Consider the following 21,031-nt stretch of genomic DNA (forward strand, 5'->3'; position numbering starts at 1 on the left):
TTTATCCAGGCCCAGAGATTCCCCCACTTTCTCCCGCCTCCCTAATCTATCACCAGTGGATTTTATGTCACCCCTTACACTTCCTCCTTTGATTGTAATTTATAAAATAAGGTACAAAACTGCCATTCTCTGGAACATTTTCTCAATCAGTTGAGATTTTGCTTCCTGGCCTTTGTCGTTAGTTTAGCTCAAGTAAATTCATAAAAATTCTCTACAGGCTTAAACGTTTTCTTACGTTGACAATCCTAACTCCCAAGGCAATGTAAGCATGTTGATTTATAGTCTTCCTTTCCTTCACAATCTAAGTGGAAAAAAAAAAGTAGTGTTAGAAAAAATTATGCACATTTTTATAATTATAAGCCTGACATAACCAGAAGCCATAAAAAAATGACAAATTACAACGTATTTATAAAAGTCAGAAGACAATTTTTTAAAAAAGATAAACAATAAACTGGGAAAATATAATATATGAATCAGTCAATTTAAAATAATGAAATGATAGGCAGTTCACAAAGAAAAAATGAAAATGTTTAGTTAATATATGAAAAGAAAATTATACTCACAACGAAAGAAATGAAAATTAAAGCAGTATTTTTTTTTACTCCTAGATTGGTAGAGATTAAGATTTGGTAAATTTTATTATGAGAGTCTGGAGAAACATGTTCTCATAACACTATTTATTGGTTTATTAACCTATTTTTAGGGGAAAGTTGACAATATATATTATAATTTCAAATGTACATACCTGTTAATCCAGCAAACCTCCTTCCTTAGAATTTATCCTGCAGGAATACATATCCGAATGAGCAAAAATAGACGTACAAGAAAGTTCATTGCAGCATGCTTGTAAGACTGAAGAACAAAACCACCAAAATGCCTATTGGTAGGGGGTTGGCTAAATACACTGTGGCCCATGCACAGTAGTTAGAATGGAGAAGACTGTGTGGCCACATGGGTAGGTCTCTTAGACATAGTGTATAAAGAGAAGTTTGTAAAATAATGCTATATGATCCAATTTTAGGTTTTGAAATTGTGTGTGTGTGTGTGTGTGTGTTTGGAGCTTGCATGTAAAAAAGTCTGAAATTATATTTGCCTCTTCTCACTCTACCTCCCAAATGAAGACTGTTGATGACAAGGATTATATTTGAGGGAGGGGATTGTTGGGTTTTTACTTTCTATATGGATTACACATTCCTGCATTGTTTGGAATTTTATACTGAACATGTATTCTGCCATCAAAAATCACAAGAAGGGGAGAAACCCTGCAGGAAACACCCCCCCCATCATATTGCTCATCAACAACTTTCTCCAGTTGTACAATATGTGACCTCTGGGATTGGGATAGAAGAATCATATCCCTTCTTTGAGTTGTATCCCTTCAATATATTGTGTTTTTTTAATTGATGATTTCTGGGAGAGGGAGCGAGAGAGAAACATCAATGATGAGAAAGAATCACTAATCAGTTGCCTCCTGCATACCCCCCACCGGGGATCAAGCCACAACTGGGGCATATGCCCTGACTGGAATCGAACCATGACCTCCGGGTTCATGGGCTGAAGCTCAACCACTGAGCCACACCAGCCCCACAAGCTGTACTCCTTTAACTGTTGAACCTATAATTAATCAAAAGTGCTTATTAACATAATGGACCTTTTCTCTCCCCGACTTTGTCTTGTCTAGATGAACTCTTTGCCAGCAGAGAGGATCCAGGAAATACAGAAGGCCATTGAACTGTTTTCTGTGGGCCAGGGACCTGCCAAAACATTGGAGGAGGCCAGCAAAAGAAGCTACCAGTTCTGGGACACGCAGCCTGTCCCCAAACTGGGTATGTGTGTGCTTTCTTCCAGTAGAGGGTGGGAGGCAAGGGGTGTGCCTTAGCTGTGCTAAGGGTTCCATACTTAATTTGTGAGGACTATATTGTCCTGGAGTACCTTGGGGGTTATTTTTAGAGGGTAGTCTTGAAAGTGCGGTATAGAAAAGGCTATTGTTCAGGGACCTTATCGTTGCACAGTAGCACACTGAAAACAAATAATGGTTCTTTTAGTCCATCATCATCCAGTACGAAGCTACAAAGAAAAACAGTGCATTGGCACATGATGAATGGGGATGTCTGCCATAAGTCTGTCTTCCCACATAGATTTTATAGAGAGACTGTCTTGTTTATCTGGGCAAATCTTTAATCAGGGGATGGTGAAATCCTCTGCCTCTTCCCCTTATCGCTTGCAAATGCATGCTTGCTAAATACAAAGAAATTTGACATTTTACTTAACGGTGATGGTTCAACAACTGGAATACCATATGCAGGTTTGGTTGGCATCCCTTAAGAAAGTTACAGTGAACTCTTAAAAGGGCAGGATAGCTAGAAAATCTAAAAGGGTTCCAGAAGAGACTGAACATAGCAGAGTTAGAGGTACCTGCTGAGACCAAGCTACAGCTAACCTTGATGGCTAACTTCAGAGGGTTGCTGTTGACAAAAAGTTTCCGGAGTGGTTGCGTCAGGATTCTGGGCCCATTGATAGCCCAACTCCTATTTTCTATGTGACTGGGAAAGTAAGTCTGTTGGAAAAAAACGTGTTTTCCAACACCAAAAGTGAATGACCTTCAGGTGGTTCATGTTACTGCTCCCTCCAGAAACAGTGTGATTTGACAGTGTGTTTGGTGGGGAGGAGGAGGGCAGGGGCAGGGCCAAGGACTGGTGAGGGACAGCTGTGCCCGAGGAGATTCGTCTACTCCAGTGGTGGGGAGTACACAGTTCAGAGCCTTGCTGCTTGAACTGGTTCTCAGACCGGCAGGATGGGCATTGCTTAAGGGTGTGTAGAGATGCAGAATCTCAGGCCCTGCTCCAGATCTTTAGAATCAGAACTTACAGGGGGGGTTGTGTCCACTTTGAAAGTGTCAGAAGCTCTGCTCTAAAGCAGATGCAGTTCTTGGGCAATCCAGAAGTAAGCTGAGGTCGCCCCTGCAGGCAAAACACTGCCTGGATGGTCATGAGCCGTGAATCGGCAAGGAGGCACTATTCCAGAACCTGCCCCAACCCATCCACCTTGTCTGTCGGGCTGCCGCAGTCACCCAGGTCCCAGGCCCACAGCCTTAGCCCTCGAGCAGGGCTTTGGGTCACAGTAATGATGTTCCTTGGGCGTTACTGGTAACCAGTTCCGGTGACCTCTTCCCCGGAGGAAGAATGCAGAGAGCTACATGCTCTGCCTCTAAGCGAAGTGCATGGAGAGACGTTGTGTGGTGACTGCCAGATATCTTGGCTCGTTATCAGATGGGGTTTTGGGTTTGGGGTTGATTTTATTTTTCACTGGGAATTTGCAAATGGATAACTTAATTCCCTTTTTTATAGACAGTGGAACCTGGGGATGAAGCGAATTAAGTAATAGGCTTCTCTTCCTCTTCAGTCCAGTTATTCTAGTTTCTCCACCTGTAATTATAGAAAGTGCTACATTTTTGTTGTTGTTTGTTTGTTTGTTTTCAGAAAGTTCGTGAGAAAGCCACACAGTTGCTCACAGGCGCCCTGATACACTCAGGAAGGTGCAGCAATGCTCAGTGCTATTTCTTTCGAACATGCCTTCTGTGCAGTGTGTGGTGTGGGGCTTTGTGGAAGAGCAGTCGCTCTGAGCATCTGATCAGTCTGCCTTTTAGGTCCATAGCCAGTTAAGTCCAAGTGAAGTCCTTTGTTTCCGTGAAACAGCTCATAGAGCACCAACCACGTTACTGTGTCAGCTGCTCTGCGTGACAGGTGCTGCCCTCATTCTCCTTGCGAGTGCCCTAGTGTTGTGCGATGTCTAGCTAGTTGCCTTTATATTTTCCACTGAAATGAGCTACTGATTGTAAAATTCAAATATATTAAGTGAGCCACGTTTTTACCACTCCCTACCTTGTTGGGACTGATATAAATTGTTTTCCACTAAAGAGACCTAGAATTCTTTAGAAGTTTAAAATCACCCTAAATTTAGAAGTTTAAAATCACCCATTTAAAGGCCTTCTAAACAGCAAGTGTTTTAGGCTATGTAACAATTCTGTGTGCTCCCAAATAAAATTTTTAATCTCTTTTTTTCAGATATTTCATTTTTATTTAAAAATTTTTTTTTTAATTTATTGATTTTAGAGAGGGACGGAGGGAGGGGGAAAGAGAGAGAAACAAACATCAATTTGTTGTTTACTTATTCATGCATTCATTGGTTGGTTTTTGTGTGACCAGGGATCAAATCCGCAACCTTGGCCAAATCAGGACGATGCTCTAACCAACTGAGCTACATAGCCAGGCTCATTTTACTTTTTTTTTTTTTTAATATATTTTTATTGATTTCAGAGAGGAAGGGAGAAGAGAGAGAAACATCAATGATAAGAGAGAATCATTGATCTGCTGCCTCCTGCAATGCCCCACACTGGGGATGGAGCCTGCAACCTGGGCATGTGCCCTGACCGGGAATCGAACGGTGACCTCCTGGTTCACAGGTCAATGCTCAACCCCTGAGCCACGCCAGCTAAGCACTTTTTTATATATATATATCTTTTATTGATTTCAGAGAGAAAGGGAGAAGGAGAGAGAGAGAAACATCAATGATGAGAGAGAATCATTGATTGGCTGTCTCCTGCACACCCTCCACTGGGGATCGAGCCTGCAACCCAGGCATATGCCTTTGACCAGAATCGAACCCAGGACCCTTCAGTCCACAGGCCAACGCTCTATCCACTGAGCCAGACCGGCTAGGACTCATTTTACTTTTTAAAGTCAACCTATGTCAATTTCATTTACCAGCTCTTGCCACAGAACTGGTGCATTCTAAGATTTCATGAACAAGTGGTGAAGGAGTAAATGGAAATGCTTGTTGCACGCAGGACCTAGTAACCAGCCTAAATTAAAAGAGTTGGCCTTGAGATTATTATAATACAGTCATGTGCTGCACAATAATGTTTCAATCAAGAATGAACCACATAGCCTGGCTGTATGGTTCAGTGGATTGAGCATCGCCAAGAATGGACCACAGCCCTAACCGGTTTGGCTCTGTGGATAGAGCATCGGCCTGGGGACTCAAGGGTCCCAAGTTCGATTCCGGTCAAGGGCATGTACCTTGGAGAGTGTGCAGGAGGCAGCTGATCGATGTTTCTCTCTCATCGATGTTTCTAACTCTCTATTCCTCTCCCTTCCTCTCTGTAAAAAATCAATAAAATATATTAAAAAAAAAAAAAAAGAATGGACCACATATGCAGTGGTGGTCCCATAAGACTATAATGGAACTGAAAAATTCTTATCCCCTAGTAATATTGTAGCACAATGCATTGCTCATGTATTTGTGGTGATGCTGGTGTAAATACACCTGCACCGCCAGTTGTATAAAACACAAGTAATTGTGTGTAGTACATAATACTTGATAATAATAAATGACAATGTTACTGATTTATGTATTTACTAAACTATGCTGTTTATCGTTATTTTAGAGTATACTCTTTCTACTTATAAAAAAAGTCGTGCCGAAACCGGTTTGGCTCAGTGGATAGAGCGTCGGCCTGCGGACTGAGAGGTCCCGGGTTCGATTCCGGTCAAGGGCATGTACCTGGGTTGCGGGCACATCCCCAGTAGGAGATGTGCGGGAGGCAGCTGATCGATGTTTCTCTCTCATCAATGTTTCTAACTCTCTATCTCTCTCCCTTCCTCTCTGTAAAAAATCAATAAAATATATTTTTTTTAAAAAAAGTCGTTTGCTGAAAACAGTATGCGGTATTATGCTGACAGTAGCCTTCTATGTCGTGTGTTTACCACATCTCTTGATTCCATCATTTTCTCTTGTGCTTGATTTAATGCCGTGTTGTTCTGTGTGGCATTGTGCTATACAGGCTGGTAGCCTAGGAGCAATAGGCTACACAATAGAGCCGAGGTGTGTGGTAGGCTATCCCATCCAGGTTTGTCTCATTGCACTCTGTGATGCTCGCACTAGGAGAAATCCCCAAGTGATGCATTTCTCTGCTACAACATGTCCCTGCTGGTCAGGGGTGCATAGCTGACTGTACAGTGGGGAAGACCACGGGTATCTTGCCCATGAAATCATTTAGGAAAATAATAATAGCAAAAAGAGTCTGAAGTTAAATGTATTTTGGAAAAGATATAAGTTCAATATATGGGAAAATAGACTTGCAGTAGATAAGATGAGAGTAAAAATCCTTAGTACTTTCCGAGAACCTGGCCGTTGGCTTTGCACACTCAGGTTTTATGGGCAGTAAATGGGAGTGGATTGACTTATATTAAACTACTTCACATGGGCCACTTTATGAATAAACCAAAAGGCCGGTTTCTAAACTAAGGGAGAAAAATAACGGCTCTCTCCTAAACAAACCTGCTGGGGAGCCAGGTTGTAAATAGGTAGCCGGCTGCCTCTCTACTATGTCACCCCCCAGTGTTGCCTGTAGTTTCCAGTTTGTGACCCTTAGCATGTTGGTAGTGTTTCATTTCTTGAATATTTTCCCAGAAGGTGGTACATCTTGTGGAGACGGGGACCTTGTCTTTTCCCGGCTGTATCCTAGTGCGTGATGTCTGGTGCACATTGGTGTTCAGTAATTGTGTTGCGTGAACGAGTTGGATGGTTAGTGCTGAAGGTGTTGTCCTCAACTCATAGCCACAGCTTGCCGTTTCTACTTCACCTGCCCCACAGATATGCTACTGGGCGGGGTGGGAGCTGCCTGTTACACATTAGAATGATCTGTTCGGGCCAGGAGTTTGAAAGTCAGTAAAAGCATGAATGGAGTGTCTAGTGTATGCAGTGTCCTAGGCTAGAAGCAAACAGTGTACTGAGCGGGTTCCTTTTGAAGATTCGGTTTTCAAAATGTACCGAACATGGCATTCTTCTAGGTGTGAACATAAGCTCTGAATTGTAGAAGCTAAATAGCTCCAGTAGACAGAATTGAGTGTTTGATGTCCAACGTTTATCAAATGACTGACTCGGCTGTGGGTGGGATTCTGAGCTGTATCTCCTCAGCACCCCAAACACTCCCTACACATTCCACAGAGGAGCGGTGGCGGGGGGCGGCGGGGGGGGCGGGGGGGGGGTGTTGTGTCAGAGCCTAACTTCCCGGCAGCATTGTGCGGACTCGGTGATCCAGCCTAAAGGACTCTGTAAACACTGAGGACCCGAGTTGGCAGCAGCCGTTAACTGGCCACATTGCTAAAAGCTAAGGCTGGCAGGGCCAGGATCCAGCCTGGCGCCTAGATGCCATCATCTGCTTCAGGAATGGGCCCAGTACATTGTTGTTGGTGTTGTCACAAAAGCAGCTTTGTTACTACTTCTTCCAAATTCATCGAGGGTGATGGGCCAGGCCCATGACAGCACTCTTTGCACCAACCAGGAGGCAGGAAGCCAAATTCGTCAAGATTAATGTTTGTCACTCAGTAACCAGAGGGAGATATAAAAGGATTTCCAAAAAACCAACCACCTTGAATCCCAGTGATTGTTCTGAAGTTTTGCCATGAATTGGCCCTTAGTTAGGGGCCAAGGGAAGCTGGAGAAATGGTCTGCAGTTGCCAAGCACGGAATGTTCTTCAGATAGGGGACTCCTGGGGACAGGAGGAATTTGTTCTGGTTGATTTTTGAACTGAGCTCCTTCCTGCCCCCAGGAGGCAGAGGGTAAGACTCATGGCTGTGCTCTTCTTCTAGGAGAAGTAGTAAACACCCATGGTCCCGTGGAGCCTGACAAAGACAACATCCGCCAGGAGCCCTACACCCTGCCCCAGGGCTTCACCTGGGATGCCTTGGACCTGGGGGACCGTGGCGTGGTGAGTAGTCCCAGGCAGGCCGCAGGTGTGGATTGGGCACTGTCACAGAGAGCCCAGCAGTCATGTGGAGACAGCTTCTACCCAAGTCTTCTTCAGGGACTCTCTTACTAGCTGAGCCAAACAGGTCTGAGCAGACCCCCCACATCTACTGCCTCTGGGGCCCGCCCAAGACCACAGAAATAGCACTTGGCTTCTCTGGCAGGTTGAGAGTTTACCTCTATAGCTCTTCAAGGTGGATATCCTTTTTTCAATATTTCTTTTTTTTTTTTTAATTGATTTTAGAGAGAGAGAGGAATGGGGAGAGAGAGATGGGGGCGGGGAGGAAGGGAAACTGAGAGAAACATCTGTCGGTTGCCTCCTGGATTCAGGGCACATGCCAAACCCAGATCCTAGGCATGTGCCCTGACTGGGAATCGAACCGGCGACCCTTTAGTGCATGGGATAGTGCCCACCCAACTGAGCCACACTGGGCAGGGCCGCATTTTGCTTGTTCGTCCATTGATTTGTTCATGCATTCACTCCCTTGTCTTAACGAGAGGTGTTGGTTAGTTGGATGACATTCTTGGTTGTCTGTCACTTTATGTACTTGAGTGTGCCACTCTACCCCTGTGGCTCAGTTTTCTATTACAACTGCGGTGCTCATTTCAAGAGTCCCTGCCTTGAGTGGGATGGAAAGGATTTGTGAGATTAAATAGTTTTTGGTAGTTTGCCTTGTCCTTCTGAAAAGCTTGGAGCCCCAGGGTATCAGAGTTGGCCCCCATCTGGCAGAATATCCCTAAGGCAGCACCTGTTTCTCTACAGCTGAAAGAATTATACACCCTCCTGAATGAGAATTACGTGGAAGATGATGACAACATGTTCCGATTTGATTATTCCCCGGAATTTCTCTTATGGTGAGTTTAAGGGCTTTCTTATGGTTCTGGGCCAAGGCAGAGAGCAGAACCACACAGAGCCTCAGATTTTTCGTCCCCACTGAGCCAGCCTTTGAATGGCAAGTTAGTGTGTAATTTCTGAGTTCCTGCGTCTGAAGGAGACTTGCTTCCAGTGGAGCTTAGCATCGAAACCTTATTTAAGACAGAATGACTGGGTGAGGGAGACTTTGTGAAATTGTTACCCAGAAGAAAAGATCATCTACTGTATGGGAACTTTATGTTAGAAGGGAAAGAGCAATGAAAGCTACTGAGATTTAAAAAATTAAGAAGGGATCATTTTCTATCCAGTTCCTGAGTCCGCTCCGTTGTATGAGAATGGCCTTGTGTGGCTGAACCATCCGTCATCCTGGGCCACATTTAATATCCAGGAAGGTAGAGGAAGGAGGCTGAAGTGGAGAGGCTGGAATGTAGAGGGGATGGAGGAGGGAAAGGAAGACGAGCAAGCAGAGAGGGGAGTGATGGGGCCTGAGGGCAGATGCAGACCAGTGCTTCAGGGGCTCCATGAGTGGCTCCCAACCACGGGACCCACTGGACTCAGAGCCACGGAGGCCCGTTCTCTGGCTTAAGCTGTCAGAGTGAGTGAATACAAAGAAGTTGGATCGGATATAAAACCTCAGTATGACAGCCTTGGATTGGGTGGGTAAGTAGGCCAAGTGGGCTGAGCAGCAAGAAGGGACTATGACTCAATTCCATTTGTGTCCAGGAGGGCTTGGCCCTAACGGGAATTTAGGTGCTAACCCCCAGGGAGATGGTAGCAGAAGGTTAGACCCAAACTCAGCTGTGGATCCCAAACAGCCCGCCCTGCCTGCTGGCGAGCAGCACCACAGCCCCTGTCTCTTCTAGGGCTCTCCGGCCGCCTGGCTGGCTCCCCCAATGGCACTGTGGGGTTCGAGTGGTCTCAAGTCGAAAACTGGTTGGGTTCATCAGCGCCATCCCAGCAAACATCCACATCTATGACACGTAAGCACCAGTGCCATCCCCCAACTCCCACATCCCTACCATCCTGCTCGGGCAGGGAGGGAGAGGAAGGAAAACAGGTACACATACCTTCCACAAAAGAGAGGGAAGGTCCCACGAAGGGAGGGAGCTCAGGCCCTGGAATAGAGATTCATAGTAAGAACTGTCTGTTTTCCTCTCAGTTGTTGCTGATTCTCTTGTCGGGGACCTGGGCTGGAAGAGGCCTCCCTGAGCAGGAGCGCAGTGTGTGCACTTGCAGCAGCACAGGTTGATGCACTTGAGCGGCTTCAGCAATGGGCCGGAGCCAGGGGCTCTCACTCAGATAGTCCCAGGGCCTTCGAGCTCTGCTCTTCATTCTCCTGGAAATGCCAGAACCATCTGCCATAGTCATCTAGGCTTATGGGTTATGGATTCTTGATGTCAAAACCCTTGCAATCCTAGAATACCCTTGACCGACTCCGTGAGTTTCCCTATCTGCTGAAGGTGGGGCTCCCCCAGCCTGCCGCTGCAGACTCATCAGGGAGATGCTGGCAGTGCCTTCAAATAAAGCAGTTTGCTTGAGTCCCACTTAACCTTCGGAAGTAGAGTCTGGGTTGTGGTGAGAGCGGCTCCTTGCCTGGTGCAGCAGAGCAGTGGGAAAGAGCCCAAGTGCCTGGTGGTGGCAGAGCACGTGCCTGTACTGCAGGCCTGGTCCCTGCAGGGGTGGCTGCAGGTGCTTGTAGGGATTGCCTTACCTGTTCAAAGCCTTGTCACGTATTTTCTCCCTTTAGAGAGAAGAAGATGGTGGAGATCAACTTCCTGTGTGTCCACAAGAAGCTGCGTTCCAAGAGGGTGGCTCCTGTCCTGATCCGGGAGATAACCCGGCGGGTTCACCTGGAGGGCATTTTCCAAGCTGTTTACACTGCTGGGGTGGTATTACCAAAGCCTGTCGGCACCTGCAGGTACAGCCTCTCCCTGCAGGCCCTGGGGTACTGGCATGTCCGCTGTGGTGGAGGAGCTGTGTCACTGGCGGTCACATCTCTGCCTCAGCCCAGTACCCGAGAACATCTCGCTTCTCTGGTATCTGATAAGAGGGGTTGTGGGTACCCACAGGAGCATGGAGGAGTGCAGTTAGGAAGGGCAGACTGGAAAGTACATCGTGTCCTTCCCAAAGGGATCAGCCATTCTCCGCGCCTGTTCATTCCTGCCGTTTGGAAATAAGAGGTCACTCTGCTATGGTTTTGTTTTGGTTTTTAAGGAAGCCCAAATCTGGATTTTTATGGTAAATGTCCGAAAGTTTTAAATGGTTGGCTCAGTTTTGTTTTGAATATTGTGTGGGCCAAAGAGAGCATGTCTGATCCTCGTGTGACCCAAGGAGAACCTCTGAGTCAGAAAGTTGTTTGAAACAATCAGAGTCTGTACTGTGCCTTGAGAACTTCAAAAGTAAAACCACCAGGCAAGTGCAGCAGAGGAGTGGGGAGGAGGCTAAACATTTGCAGAGAACTGTAAGGCCTTTATGTCGTTCCCATTGACTTGGTTCCAGGAGTGGGGGTGCTCTTCCCAGACAACTACTGTAACAGGAGTTGATTTTGAAATTGAGAAAGAAAAAGGGAGAAAGAATCCAGGAAGAGCTCTGGGAGCTAGCTCCACATTCATTGCAGGGTGGAGGGTGTTGGAGAGCAGGACAGTGCCACTGGCTCAAGAGATGTGTATCTCTTGTGCCACCTGCTGGCCATCTGGGGATCTCCATGCCCTTGCCTTTTTTTTTTTTTTTTTTTTTTTTTTTTTTTTGGTGCATTGCTTTGCCGTTTTATTTTGTAAATTTATCTTTTTTAAAAAATATATTTTATTGATTTTTTACAGAGAGGAAGGGAGAGGGATAGAGAGTTAGAAACATCAGTGAGTGAGAAACATCGATCAGCTGCCTCCTGCACACCCCCTCCTGGGGATGTGCCCGCAACCAAGGTACATGCCCTTGACTGGAATCGAACCTGGGACCTTTCAGTCCGCAGGCCGACGCTCTATCCACTGAGCCAAACTGGTTAGAGCTGTAAGTTTATCTTTATTGTTGAAAATAGTCATTGTTCTCTGATGGGACTTGCCAGAATCCTCTGAGAACAGGACATTTGTGTCCCCGCAGGTACTGGCATCGGTCCCTAAACCCACGGAAGCTGATTGAAGTGAAGTTCTCCCACCTGAGCAGAAACATGACCATGCAGCGAACCATGAAGCTCTACCGACTGCCAGAGGCCAGTGGTGCTCCAGGGCACTGGGCAGGGGGCAAGAAAGAATCGAGGAGCAAGGCTTTGGGTCGGGGAGGGGTCAGAAAATGGACTCAACCCAGTTTCCAGATTCCTGACTTTCCATTTCCATTGTTTTGTTTTCTATCGCCTATAGCAAGGGCTTTCTTTTAGTGTGACTTCCTCAGTTTGCCTGCACCTGGGCTAGCTTCTCTGTTAATGGGCTCAGAAAACATCTATTTTCTGCAATTTTAGCCTAAATGTGCCTAAATAGAAAGACGAGTCCTCTCCCTGAACTGCACTACCTCCCAGAGCCCAGTGTAACTAAGCCATAGAGTGTCTGCTGCCCCCTCTGCCAAGTCAGGTAGAGGACGGAGGACCGGGCTGTGAGGGAAGCCCAGATTTCTAACTCCAGTGTCCCCATCCAGACTTTGCCATCAAAGGATGGGCAACCCGGAGTGAGCTGGTTTTCTGTTCTGGGCCTCAATTTGCCTAGTTTCCCAGCAAAGCAAGTGTTCCGTGCTCTCCAGGTGCACCTGGCTTCAAGGTCCTAATGGGTCTTCCGATCGCTTCTGTTCCCTTAGGCCTCTTCCAGGCAGCGTCACAGTTATTGGGTATTTGCTTCTGAGAGGGCTGCCTGCCTGGACCTGATTAAGCCACTCAACTGGATTAATCACCCTGGGATCAAGCTAACCCCCCACTGGATTGAGGTCATTCGTGTCCGATTTTGAGGGACTGTGGCAGCGGTTAGACACTGTCCAAAAGAAGCAGATTCGGGGGGCCGAGTTTTGGTTATTATGACAGAGTTGTCCTGATTTCTAGGTCGTCGGAGAGCATTCTTAAGGTGTGTAGCAACCAAAGAATGCCTCCGGGTCTCCCCGCCTTGGCTGAGGAGCCTCCGCATGACTGCTTTAGGGTCACTGTGGGCGCTGCCTTGTAGAAACAAGTCACACTGTTCTCTAGCAGCATCAGGATTAGCAAGGAATTTTAGCAGCAACAAGTCCTGAAACTGCTATTTTAAAAGCAATCCCTACACTGGGAAGCAGTTACATCAGGCAGTGCCTGAGGTATATAAATTATAACTCCACCCTGTTGTCAGATTTGGCTGACCCCACCTTTACAGATTGAGTCTTTGGGAATATTCTCTCAGTCCCGGTATAACTTCAGAGAATCACATGGCCTCATTCCACTGAAGCCTTTTTTTCTGTTTGAGGTTAAATTCCAGGAAATCAGTGCTTTTCTGAATTTAACTTGCGTGAGTGTTCTGTTAGGGGACTACTAGTGCAGTGGCATCCAAGTGGACCAAACAAGCACCCAGTACAGATCTGGGCCCGGGGGTTCCACAGTGCCTGTAGCCGAGAGCCAGTCTGTGAGGTGCTCTAAGTCTATAGGAGAGAGACCAGTATAGGACGAGATACAGTTCAATGGGAGGAGGTGGTGAGGGCTCAGAGGAAAGGAGCCAGGAAAGTCTTCGTGGAAGCCCAGGAGCAGCACTGGACTGGGCCTACCCCAGCACACCCATCGGTGGGCAGGGTTTCCTTCCATCTTGGCACCGTTCACGTTTTGTGCTGGGTAATTCTTTGTCATGGGGGCTGTCCTGGCTTTAGCAGCATCCCTGGCTTCTACCCATCAGATGCCAGCAGTACTTCTCCTGCTAGTTTGTAACAACCAGAAATGTCTCCCGGTGGTGTCAAATGTCCAGGGGCAGGGGGGCAGGGGGGCAGGGGGGCAGGGAGCCAGGGAGGCAGACTTGCTCTGTTGAGAACCACTGAACTAGAGGGACAGAAGGCAGTCAAAACAGCCACCCGGTTCAGGGATAGATTGGGATTGATCATGTGCTCTGTGTTGGAGTTTGGAACAAGGGAGGGCTGTGGCGGGTTGTGTTTCTTAGGAAGATGGCCTGGGGCATATGGATAAGAGGTTGAAGCCACAGCCTTAACTAGGAGGGAAGGGGCCAGAAGACCCTGGAGAAGCAAGACTTGTGCCTGAGTGGATATGGACAGTGGGGGAGAGGGCGTTGCCAAGGGTGACCGAGCGTTCTGTGTTGAGGGCCTGGGTGCATAGATCTGAAGTCAGGTAACAAGGGAGACATTGACGTTTCTGGTGCCTATAGGACCTGAGAGGAGTCAGGATGCTCACAGTCAGCACATCTGATGCTGTTTTGTCTCTCTTCCTTCCAGTCTCCCAAAACAGCTGGACTGCGACCAATGGAAAAAAAGGACATTCCAGTAGTTCACCAGCTTCTCACCAGGTACCTGAAGCAGTTCCACCTCACGCCAGTCATGAGCCAGGAGGAGGTGGAACACTGGTTCTACCCCCAGGAGAATATCATTGACACTTTTGTGGTGGAGGTGAGTGGGGAGGGCTGTTCCGGGCCTCTGACCATTCACAAAGCGGCATCCTCCTCAAGTGGCTAGGTTTCACGACCTCGGTGACTGAAGAACCAATTGACGGGCATGTTGGCACCCTAGACTTCCTGACCATCCATGCTCGCTCCTCCCTAAAGACAGGGAGTTGTAGGTTGCATTTGCTAAAATGATCCCTCTGGCCTTGCTGTGAGCCTTCTCCCTCCCGCCCCCCCTCCAGTCCCCATTGATGACAGAGGCTGGGCCCCTTAGGTAAGCCTGCAATCCTTGCCTGTCCTGGCTTGAGGTAGTGCTGGTCAGGCACTGGGGACACACGTCGGGGGAATGTGAGCCACAAGAAGACTCTGGGGAAGCGCAGGCCAGGAAAGAGCTGACAGGCTCAGCCCACGTTCTAGCCTGGATTTTCCTTCTGGCTCTGTCCTCAAGGGCCCGGCCAGTGTACTTCCTCCTCCCTGCATATTCTGTTTCAACTTCCACCCAATAGTTTAGCGGGGCAGAGCTGCCTATGGGTGACATGAGAGCAAGAGAAAACCATGTGTTCCCAGCCTACAGGATTCCCGTGCATGTGTGACATTGCCTCCTTTCGCTGTCTTCCCTTCAGAATGCAAATGGTGAGGTGACAGATTTCCTGAGCTTTTATACGCTTCCCTCCACCATCATGAACCATCCAACCCACAAGAGTCTAAAGGCTGCTTATTCTTTCTACAACGTTCACACCCAGACCCCTCTTCTAGACCTCATGAGTGACGCCCTTGTTCTCGCCAAAACGGTGAGGAGCAGACTGGAGGGAGGGGCAGCTCTGTGGGGCAGTGGCAGTGGAATGGTGGTGAGCACAGCTAGGGATGTAGCTGTCCATGGGCCAGGGGCTTTGAGCCGACCTTGTCCTTTGGCTCTGCTTAGGGAAGAGCCCAGCAGTTGTCAGCCAGCAGCTAGAAACTGGGAGGGAGCAAGGAGCATCCACATGAAGTGAAGGCATTGAACTCCTCCTGATTTATTTCAGTGAGTTTCGTTCTCACGGGAGGCGCTGCCAAGGAGCCTGAATAGCCAGGCCTGCTCGGGGAGGAAAGGGGTCCTCCTCACGACCTCCCCAGCGTGGGAATGGGGAGATTGGTCTCTGTCGTGGTGAGTCATGGAGCGCTGACTGTAGAGCTGGGGGCGGGGCCCAGGTGTCTCAACCCAAGAAGTTGTCCTCAGTCAGTCCTTCACTATGGGTTCTGCCTGCAGGGAGCCCAGCCCACTGTGGGCCAGCTAGACCAGCGGTCGTAACCTTTCGGACCTCACGGACCGCTAGTGGTCCGCGGACCACAGGTTGGCGACCGCTGAGCTAGACGATGGGCAGTCCAGTCCCTGCCCTGGGAGAGCTTCTGACCAAGGTGGTGAGGTGTAGGAAGTATCTTCATCACAGTCTCAAAGCAGCGCATCGGGTGTTGTGAAGTCACAGGGCGTACACTGAAGGCCTACGAGTTGAGGTGTCCAGGGAGTGAGGGAGCAGTGCCAGTGCTGACAGGAGCTAGCTTCCCCAAGGAAGGGGTTCCGGGCTGGGTCTCCAGCGAGGACTGTGGCGGTTACTCGAGTATTTCAGGGACGTGCGACAGGAACAGTGAGGACACAGTGTGCTTGGAGGCTCACCGAGGAGAGGCAGGTAGGATGGCCTCGGTGTCTGAGAACCGCCACTAGCGAGCGGGCGCTCTCTGGAGTTGGAATTCGACAGGAAGCAGCCAGAGCTTCGAAGGGAGATTGCCTGTGGCCGCCTGTGGGATGGCTCTGACAGGACAGAAAAGGGCAGGAAGGTGAGGCAGCTTTTACCCCTCCTCACCTGCTCTCTTGCTCCTTGTTGCTGTACAGAAAGGGTTTGACGTGTTCAATGCACTGGATCTCATGGAGAACAAAACCTTCTTGGAGAAGCTGAAGTTTGGCATAGGGGACGGCAACCTGCAGTATTATCTTTACAATTGGAAGTGCCCCAGCATGGGGGCAGAGAAGGTATGTAAGCTACTGGGCCTGAGAAGTCCCCTCCCTCTAATGGCCAGACTAGTGTGAGGGTGGCAGAGGGGCTGGGCTCCAGAGCCACAGAAGCAAGGTTGTCTCCAGCTTCTCTTCCCGCCAGGTGAGTCACTTCCGCTGGCTGGGGCAGGGCATTTGGGACTCTCTCAGGGAACCCTGCAAGTGAATTGCCCACTGTGAGCCACGAAGGTTAGAGTCAAGGGTTGAGGGCATTTTCCTCTGCTGGCTGCTGCCCTCATCCCAGCCCTTCTTCCACCCACCTCGGCCCTTCTTCCTCCACCAGCTCCAAAGGGCAGCCCAGGACCATGGTGTGGTCAGCAGTTAACAAAATAACTGCTGGACGGAGAGGCCTGCTGACCAGTGCTCGAGACGCTGGCAGCTGCTGTCCTTAAAGGACATGATAAATGTAAAGGTTGAGCGTGAGCCTCGGCTCGCTGTGCGTCTGCTCCCACAGCCGAGCAGCACTGTGGGCGCAGCCATTTGGCACGTCAGGTCCGTGGGGAAGTGGGAGAGGTTTCAAACAACTGTCAACTCAACTCTGCCTCTCCGATTGGCTCTCCTAGGTTGGGCTGGTGTTACAGTAACCAGTTGCCAGTGAGATTCTGGATAAAGCCACTGAGAATTCAAACCAGGAAATGGAATCCCACCACTTGTTGGTCCAATTTTCACAAACGTGAGAATCCCTGGCAAAGGGAACAGAAGTGAACCGGCTTAACCAAACCGCCACTGAACTTGACAATTGTTTTGCGATGGCGTAGGCTGCGTGATGTCACCTCTGGCCGTGTCTCTGGTCTCCCTGTTTTCCAGTTAATCACATCCTTTTGCAGCCACGATCAAGGGAATGTAACTGCTGAAAACTAGCTCGTGATTGGCATATTATGGAGTTAACGGGTGAATAATAAAAGTATATATTATATATATATAAATATTTTAAATATCTTTCATGTTCCAAATGTACAAGGATGTTCGGTCTCTAATGAAAAGCTGAATTCAGATCATTCCTGAAAATTAGAATCAAGGACAGTGCCAGACGTACACATTGCGACAGTGAATTGTTCTTTTCTGAAAGCAGGTATTGGCTTTTCTTGGGGGAGCAGGAGAAAGAGGATGTGGGCAGTTCTGTCCAGTTCCCCTTCTGAATTGGCTGGAATGATTGGCTTTGAGAAGGCAGACTAAGGTGGAGGGACTGTGCCAAGCTGTGGGGAGGGCCCAGATCTCACAGACTGCAGGTGGAGTCCTTGTTGGAGCCAGTCCTACTCAGAGGCTTTCCCGCAGGCCCGGGCCTTTTCTGCATTCAGAAACAGGGCCGTGGTGGTGATCTGTGGAAGCAGATTTCATTAAATGAGTCCCTTCTCCCATCTGCTTGGCCTGCTCCCTGTTGGAAGTCATCCTGCCAACTCTTTAGCCAGCTGTTGCCAATCTTATAGGCGTGAGTGCCCCATGAGATTGTTTTTCCATTTCCAGGGGTGACTGGCAGTTTGAAGGGGACCTTTGACCTCCTTGTAGCATTTGGGACTTTGTGGAGACCATGTCAGTGCAAGGCCTGGTTAGCTCATCTTAGAGCAAAGAGCCAGCACCCTCACGCCTCCAGGGTGGCTGGGCAAGGACGGTGTGGGTTCCCGGGCCCCTGGCCTGTGCCTTCCAACCCATTGGCCATCTCTTGTGCTCCTTTCCAAGACAGCCTGCGAGGAATGGCAAGGAGTGGTGGTTAGACGCCAATCTGAACTTAACAGACATGATTTCATGTTGCCATTGTCTGCGTGTGGTTTTCACTGATGATGTTCGGTGGATTTTTGTGGTGGTGGTGGTGGTGATGGTTGTGATGCTGCCCGTTTCCCCACAGTAGTGGGACCTCCGGTCACGTGGCGGCTGTGCAGGCATTCCTATTCCTCACGTGTGCTCAGCCAACTGACTTAGGGAGGATTTGGCTGGAATTGTCAGCAACCCACATCCAGGTTTGTATGTGACTTTTGCTCTAGGAGAAAGGAAATGGGTGGATAACGTGGTGTGACTGCTTCCTGGCTGCTTTCACCTCTCAGCTACTTGTAGGGGGAAGGAAGTCTTAGCCAGGAGACCAGACTCAGTCTGGTCTTACCAGCTACAGCCATGCCCTGCAGGCTAGCAGTGCTGTTGGAGGCTGTGGGTTTGGGTGAGGTTGGCCAGAGGTTCATTCTGCTGTCCCCGAAGCTGGAAGAAATCGTGTGCTTGGGATTGGGGCTGTGCCACCTGCTGGAATGTTGCCTGCTCTTGGTAGACTGGATTGGGTTTGCATCAGGCCTCTAGGGGCCTCCTTCTCCTGTTGTCCCTGCTCTGCAACCTGCAGGCACCAGGGACCATGGCTGACCTTTGACTCCTTGACTCCGCAAGATACCCAGACCAAAGAAGCTGCTGTTCTTAGCAAGGTGTTCCCTGCATTCCACAGACAAGGGGTCAGAGAGGTGGAGGCTTGCCTTACAGCTTCTGAGACATCAGACACAAGGCTCTGAGCCCCAGAGCAGCTCGCCCAGTGCAGGCTCCTAAGGATATCAAAGAACACAGTGCCCAGCTCTTTCTTACCTGGGCAGGACTGAAACTTGGAGACGCTCTCTGTCTGGGCCAAGTCCCAGCCTGACTGCCTCTGGAATGTGGGGTGCACAACAGCCCCTGGAGTTTGCCTGGGTTGACCCAGGTCATGGAAGGGAAACAGGCCTGTGGCTGCTCTGGAAGAAACAGATCTCCTGGAAAGGCCTGTGTCTCCCTCCAAAACCACGTGGCCCCTCCGTGGACTCTAGTCGTTCATGTGGGGACCCCACCACCGCCGGGGCTTCGGGAGGTGGCTCAGTGGTTGCTGCTGGCTTCCTTTTTGTCCAGACGGTCCCTGGGTTCTTCACTCCACCCCTTCCAGGACTTCAGGTCAGAGAGGACCACTGTTTGGGATTCAAGGCCTCCTCACAAGGAGCTTTGCAGGATGGTGGAGCCATGGCTGGATAGAACCAAACAAGGGAAGGACCTGGGACCTGCCTCCGGGAGCTGCTACTGGAGAGCCTCTGGGCATGGCCCTCATACTCTGCCGCCTCCACTCCTTGCTGACACTGGGCTTTTGGACACTCGTGTTTCTATATGTTTATCTCCTGCCTTTGGATTGACTCTGCACTTGATCCCTGACTCCCTGGCAAATCCCTGTGGCCTCCCTGTCTGTGTAGGGAGAGAGCTGGATAGAAAAAGAAGCCTCGGTTCTGGATTGAGGTCTGTAAGGGCTTGTTACCCTGCATATGCCTGCATGCAAAGACGCTAATGTCTGGTTTGAAGGCCGGCCCACACCGAGCCACCTCAGCACCTAGGTTTATGGGAAATGTCGGGCCTTTTCTGCACCTCCTTCTGCCAGCCCCCCTACTTGCTGGCTCACTGAAGCCCGAGGGTGGGTGTCCCAGTTGTCTTTAATTCTTTGCTCCAAGATGACCAGCATTTCACCAACCCAAGGGGTGTCCCAAAGGCCTGGATAGCTTCAGGTAGCTGCAGTCTAGGAGAGGGTGAAGGGCGGTCAGACCGGGGGAAGGGCAGGTTTGTATCTGGTCAGTGCCAACCTGCCCCAGTCAGAGGCGGCCCAAGGCTTCAGTTTTGCCCTGCAAAGTGAAAGCAGGCCTGCACACACTGTCCCTGGGGAGGCTCTGTGGGACGGTTTCATTCAATTAAATAAAAAATATTGACTGACTGCAGGTGCTGCATCTTGGAACAGGGAAGGGGAGGCTTTACCTTTTCGTCTTGGCTTTTCTCTGGGCTATGGGAGAGCCCCCATTCCCAGGGCGGGGGAAGAAATACCAAATGCATTGTTCCGCTTGATACATCTCACTGGTTTCTAATAAAGGAAGCAGCTGAATAAAACCTTCCGCCCTCCTGGTTTTGCTGTGGACAGCAAGTAGCCGTGGAGCCGCTGGCAGCCCCGGCTTGGCTAGGGTGCCCTCTCCCTCTGAGCGGCAGTGCCCTGCGGGAAAGGCTGTTGTGATCACAGCCCTGGGCAACTTTTGAAGACTCATGGCAAGGCTGCCCCCTTTCAGGGCAAACTTGGCTCCTTTCCCCAGTCCTCAGGCGCCAGCGAGGAGCCAGTACTGACCCAGCTTCACTCCGTGTAAGAGGAGCGGCGGGGCTCTGTGCCAGCCAGTGCCGGGCACCTTGGCCGAGGAGCCAGTGCCGGGCTCCCACAGCTGGGAGCAGGTGGCCCCTTCGGTCTGGGTCAGCAGCGGCTCCTCTGACTCGGCCCAGTGCCACCTCTTTCCTTCTGGGCCAGGGGTCTGGAGCCACCGGGGTGCTTTTAACACTGCAGGTCACCAGGCCCCCCTGCCCACCTACTGAGCCAGCTTCTGCAGGGCCTTCCATCCCTGTTCTCTTCCTGTGGAGCTTGTCACCCGCTCCCCGGCCCCTCCTCCTTTCTGGCCCCCATGGCTGGTGCCTTGGCCCTTTCCAGGGAACCTGGACCCTGAGCTGCCTGAGGACATGAGCTGCCTCCAGGGACTGCTCTCGAGCTCTGCCCTTGCTCAGTGCTAGTGCTGATGCCTGAGTCCACATTTAACTCTCGAAGGCCACCTTTCTGACAGGTTTGCTCTGGACTCTGTCATCTGTTGTCTGCACACTCTCCCAGCATCTCTAGAGTAGCCCGGAGCAGCCGCTACCTCCGGCCTTCATCTCAAAGTCCGGTTGGCTGGTGGAAGGTGAGCCCCAAGTCTGGGATTTGTCTACTGAGTAGACAGAGGCCTTGAACCCTGCTGAGCCGGGAAAGTGGGGGGTCTGTGTGGGGCCCCTCAGAG

At 49.7% G+C, this 21,031-nt stretch overlaps 1 protein-coding gene across 1 annotated transcript in view; it reads left to right on the top strand.

Annotated features, from left to right (window-relative positions):
- The window catches only part of NMT1 (N-myristoyltransferase 1), a 35,626-nt gene extending 15,688 nt beyond the window's left edge, over positions 1 to 19,938 (top strand). The window contains exons 3-12 of the mRNA XM_070393038.1: positions 1,682 to 1,826; positions 7,654 to 7,772; positions 8,574 to 8,665; positions 9,548 to 9,664; positions 10,432 to 10,602; positions 11,781 to 11,889; positions 14,061 to 14,231; positions 14,848 to 15,015; positions 16,092 to 16,229; positions 16,814 to 19,938. Coding sequence (XP_070249139.1) covers positions 1,682 to 1,826; positions 7,654 to 7,772; positions 8,574 to 8,665; positions 9,548 to 9,664; positions 10,432 to 10,602; positions 11,781 to 11,889; positions 14,061 to 14,231; positions 14,848 to 15,015; positions 16,092 to 16,229; positions 16,814 to 16,834 — 1,251 coding nt within the window. The 3' untranslated portion in view covers positions 16,835 to 19,938. The remainder of the gene's footprint in view (positions 1 to 1,681; positions 1,827 to 7,653; positions 7,773 to 8,573; positions 8,666 to 9,547; positions 9,665 to 10,431; positions 10,603 to 11,780; positions 11,890 to 14,060; positions 14,232 to 14,847; positions 15,016 to 16,091; positions 16,230 to 16,813) is intronic.
- The last annotated feature ends 1,093 nt before the right edge of the window (positions 19,939 to 21,031 follow it).

This window comes from Myotis yumanensis, unplaced genomic scaffold, assembly GCF_028538775.1.
Source record: "Myotis yumanensis isolate MYYU_CA2020_CCGP unplaced genomic scaffold, mMyoYum1.0.hap1 SCAF_16, whole genome shotgun sequence".
Lineage (NCBI taxonomy): Eukaryota > Metazoa > Chordata > Mammalia > Chiroptera > Vespertilionidae > Myotis > Myotis yumanensis.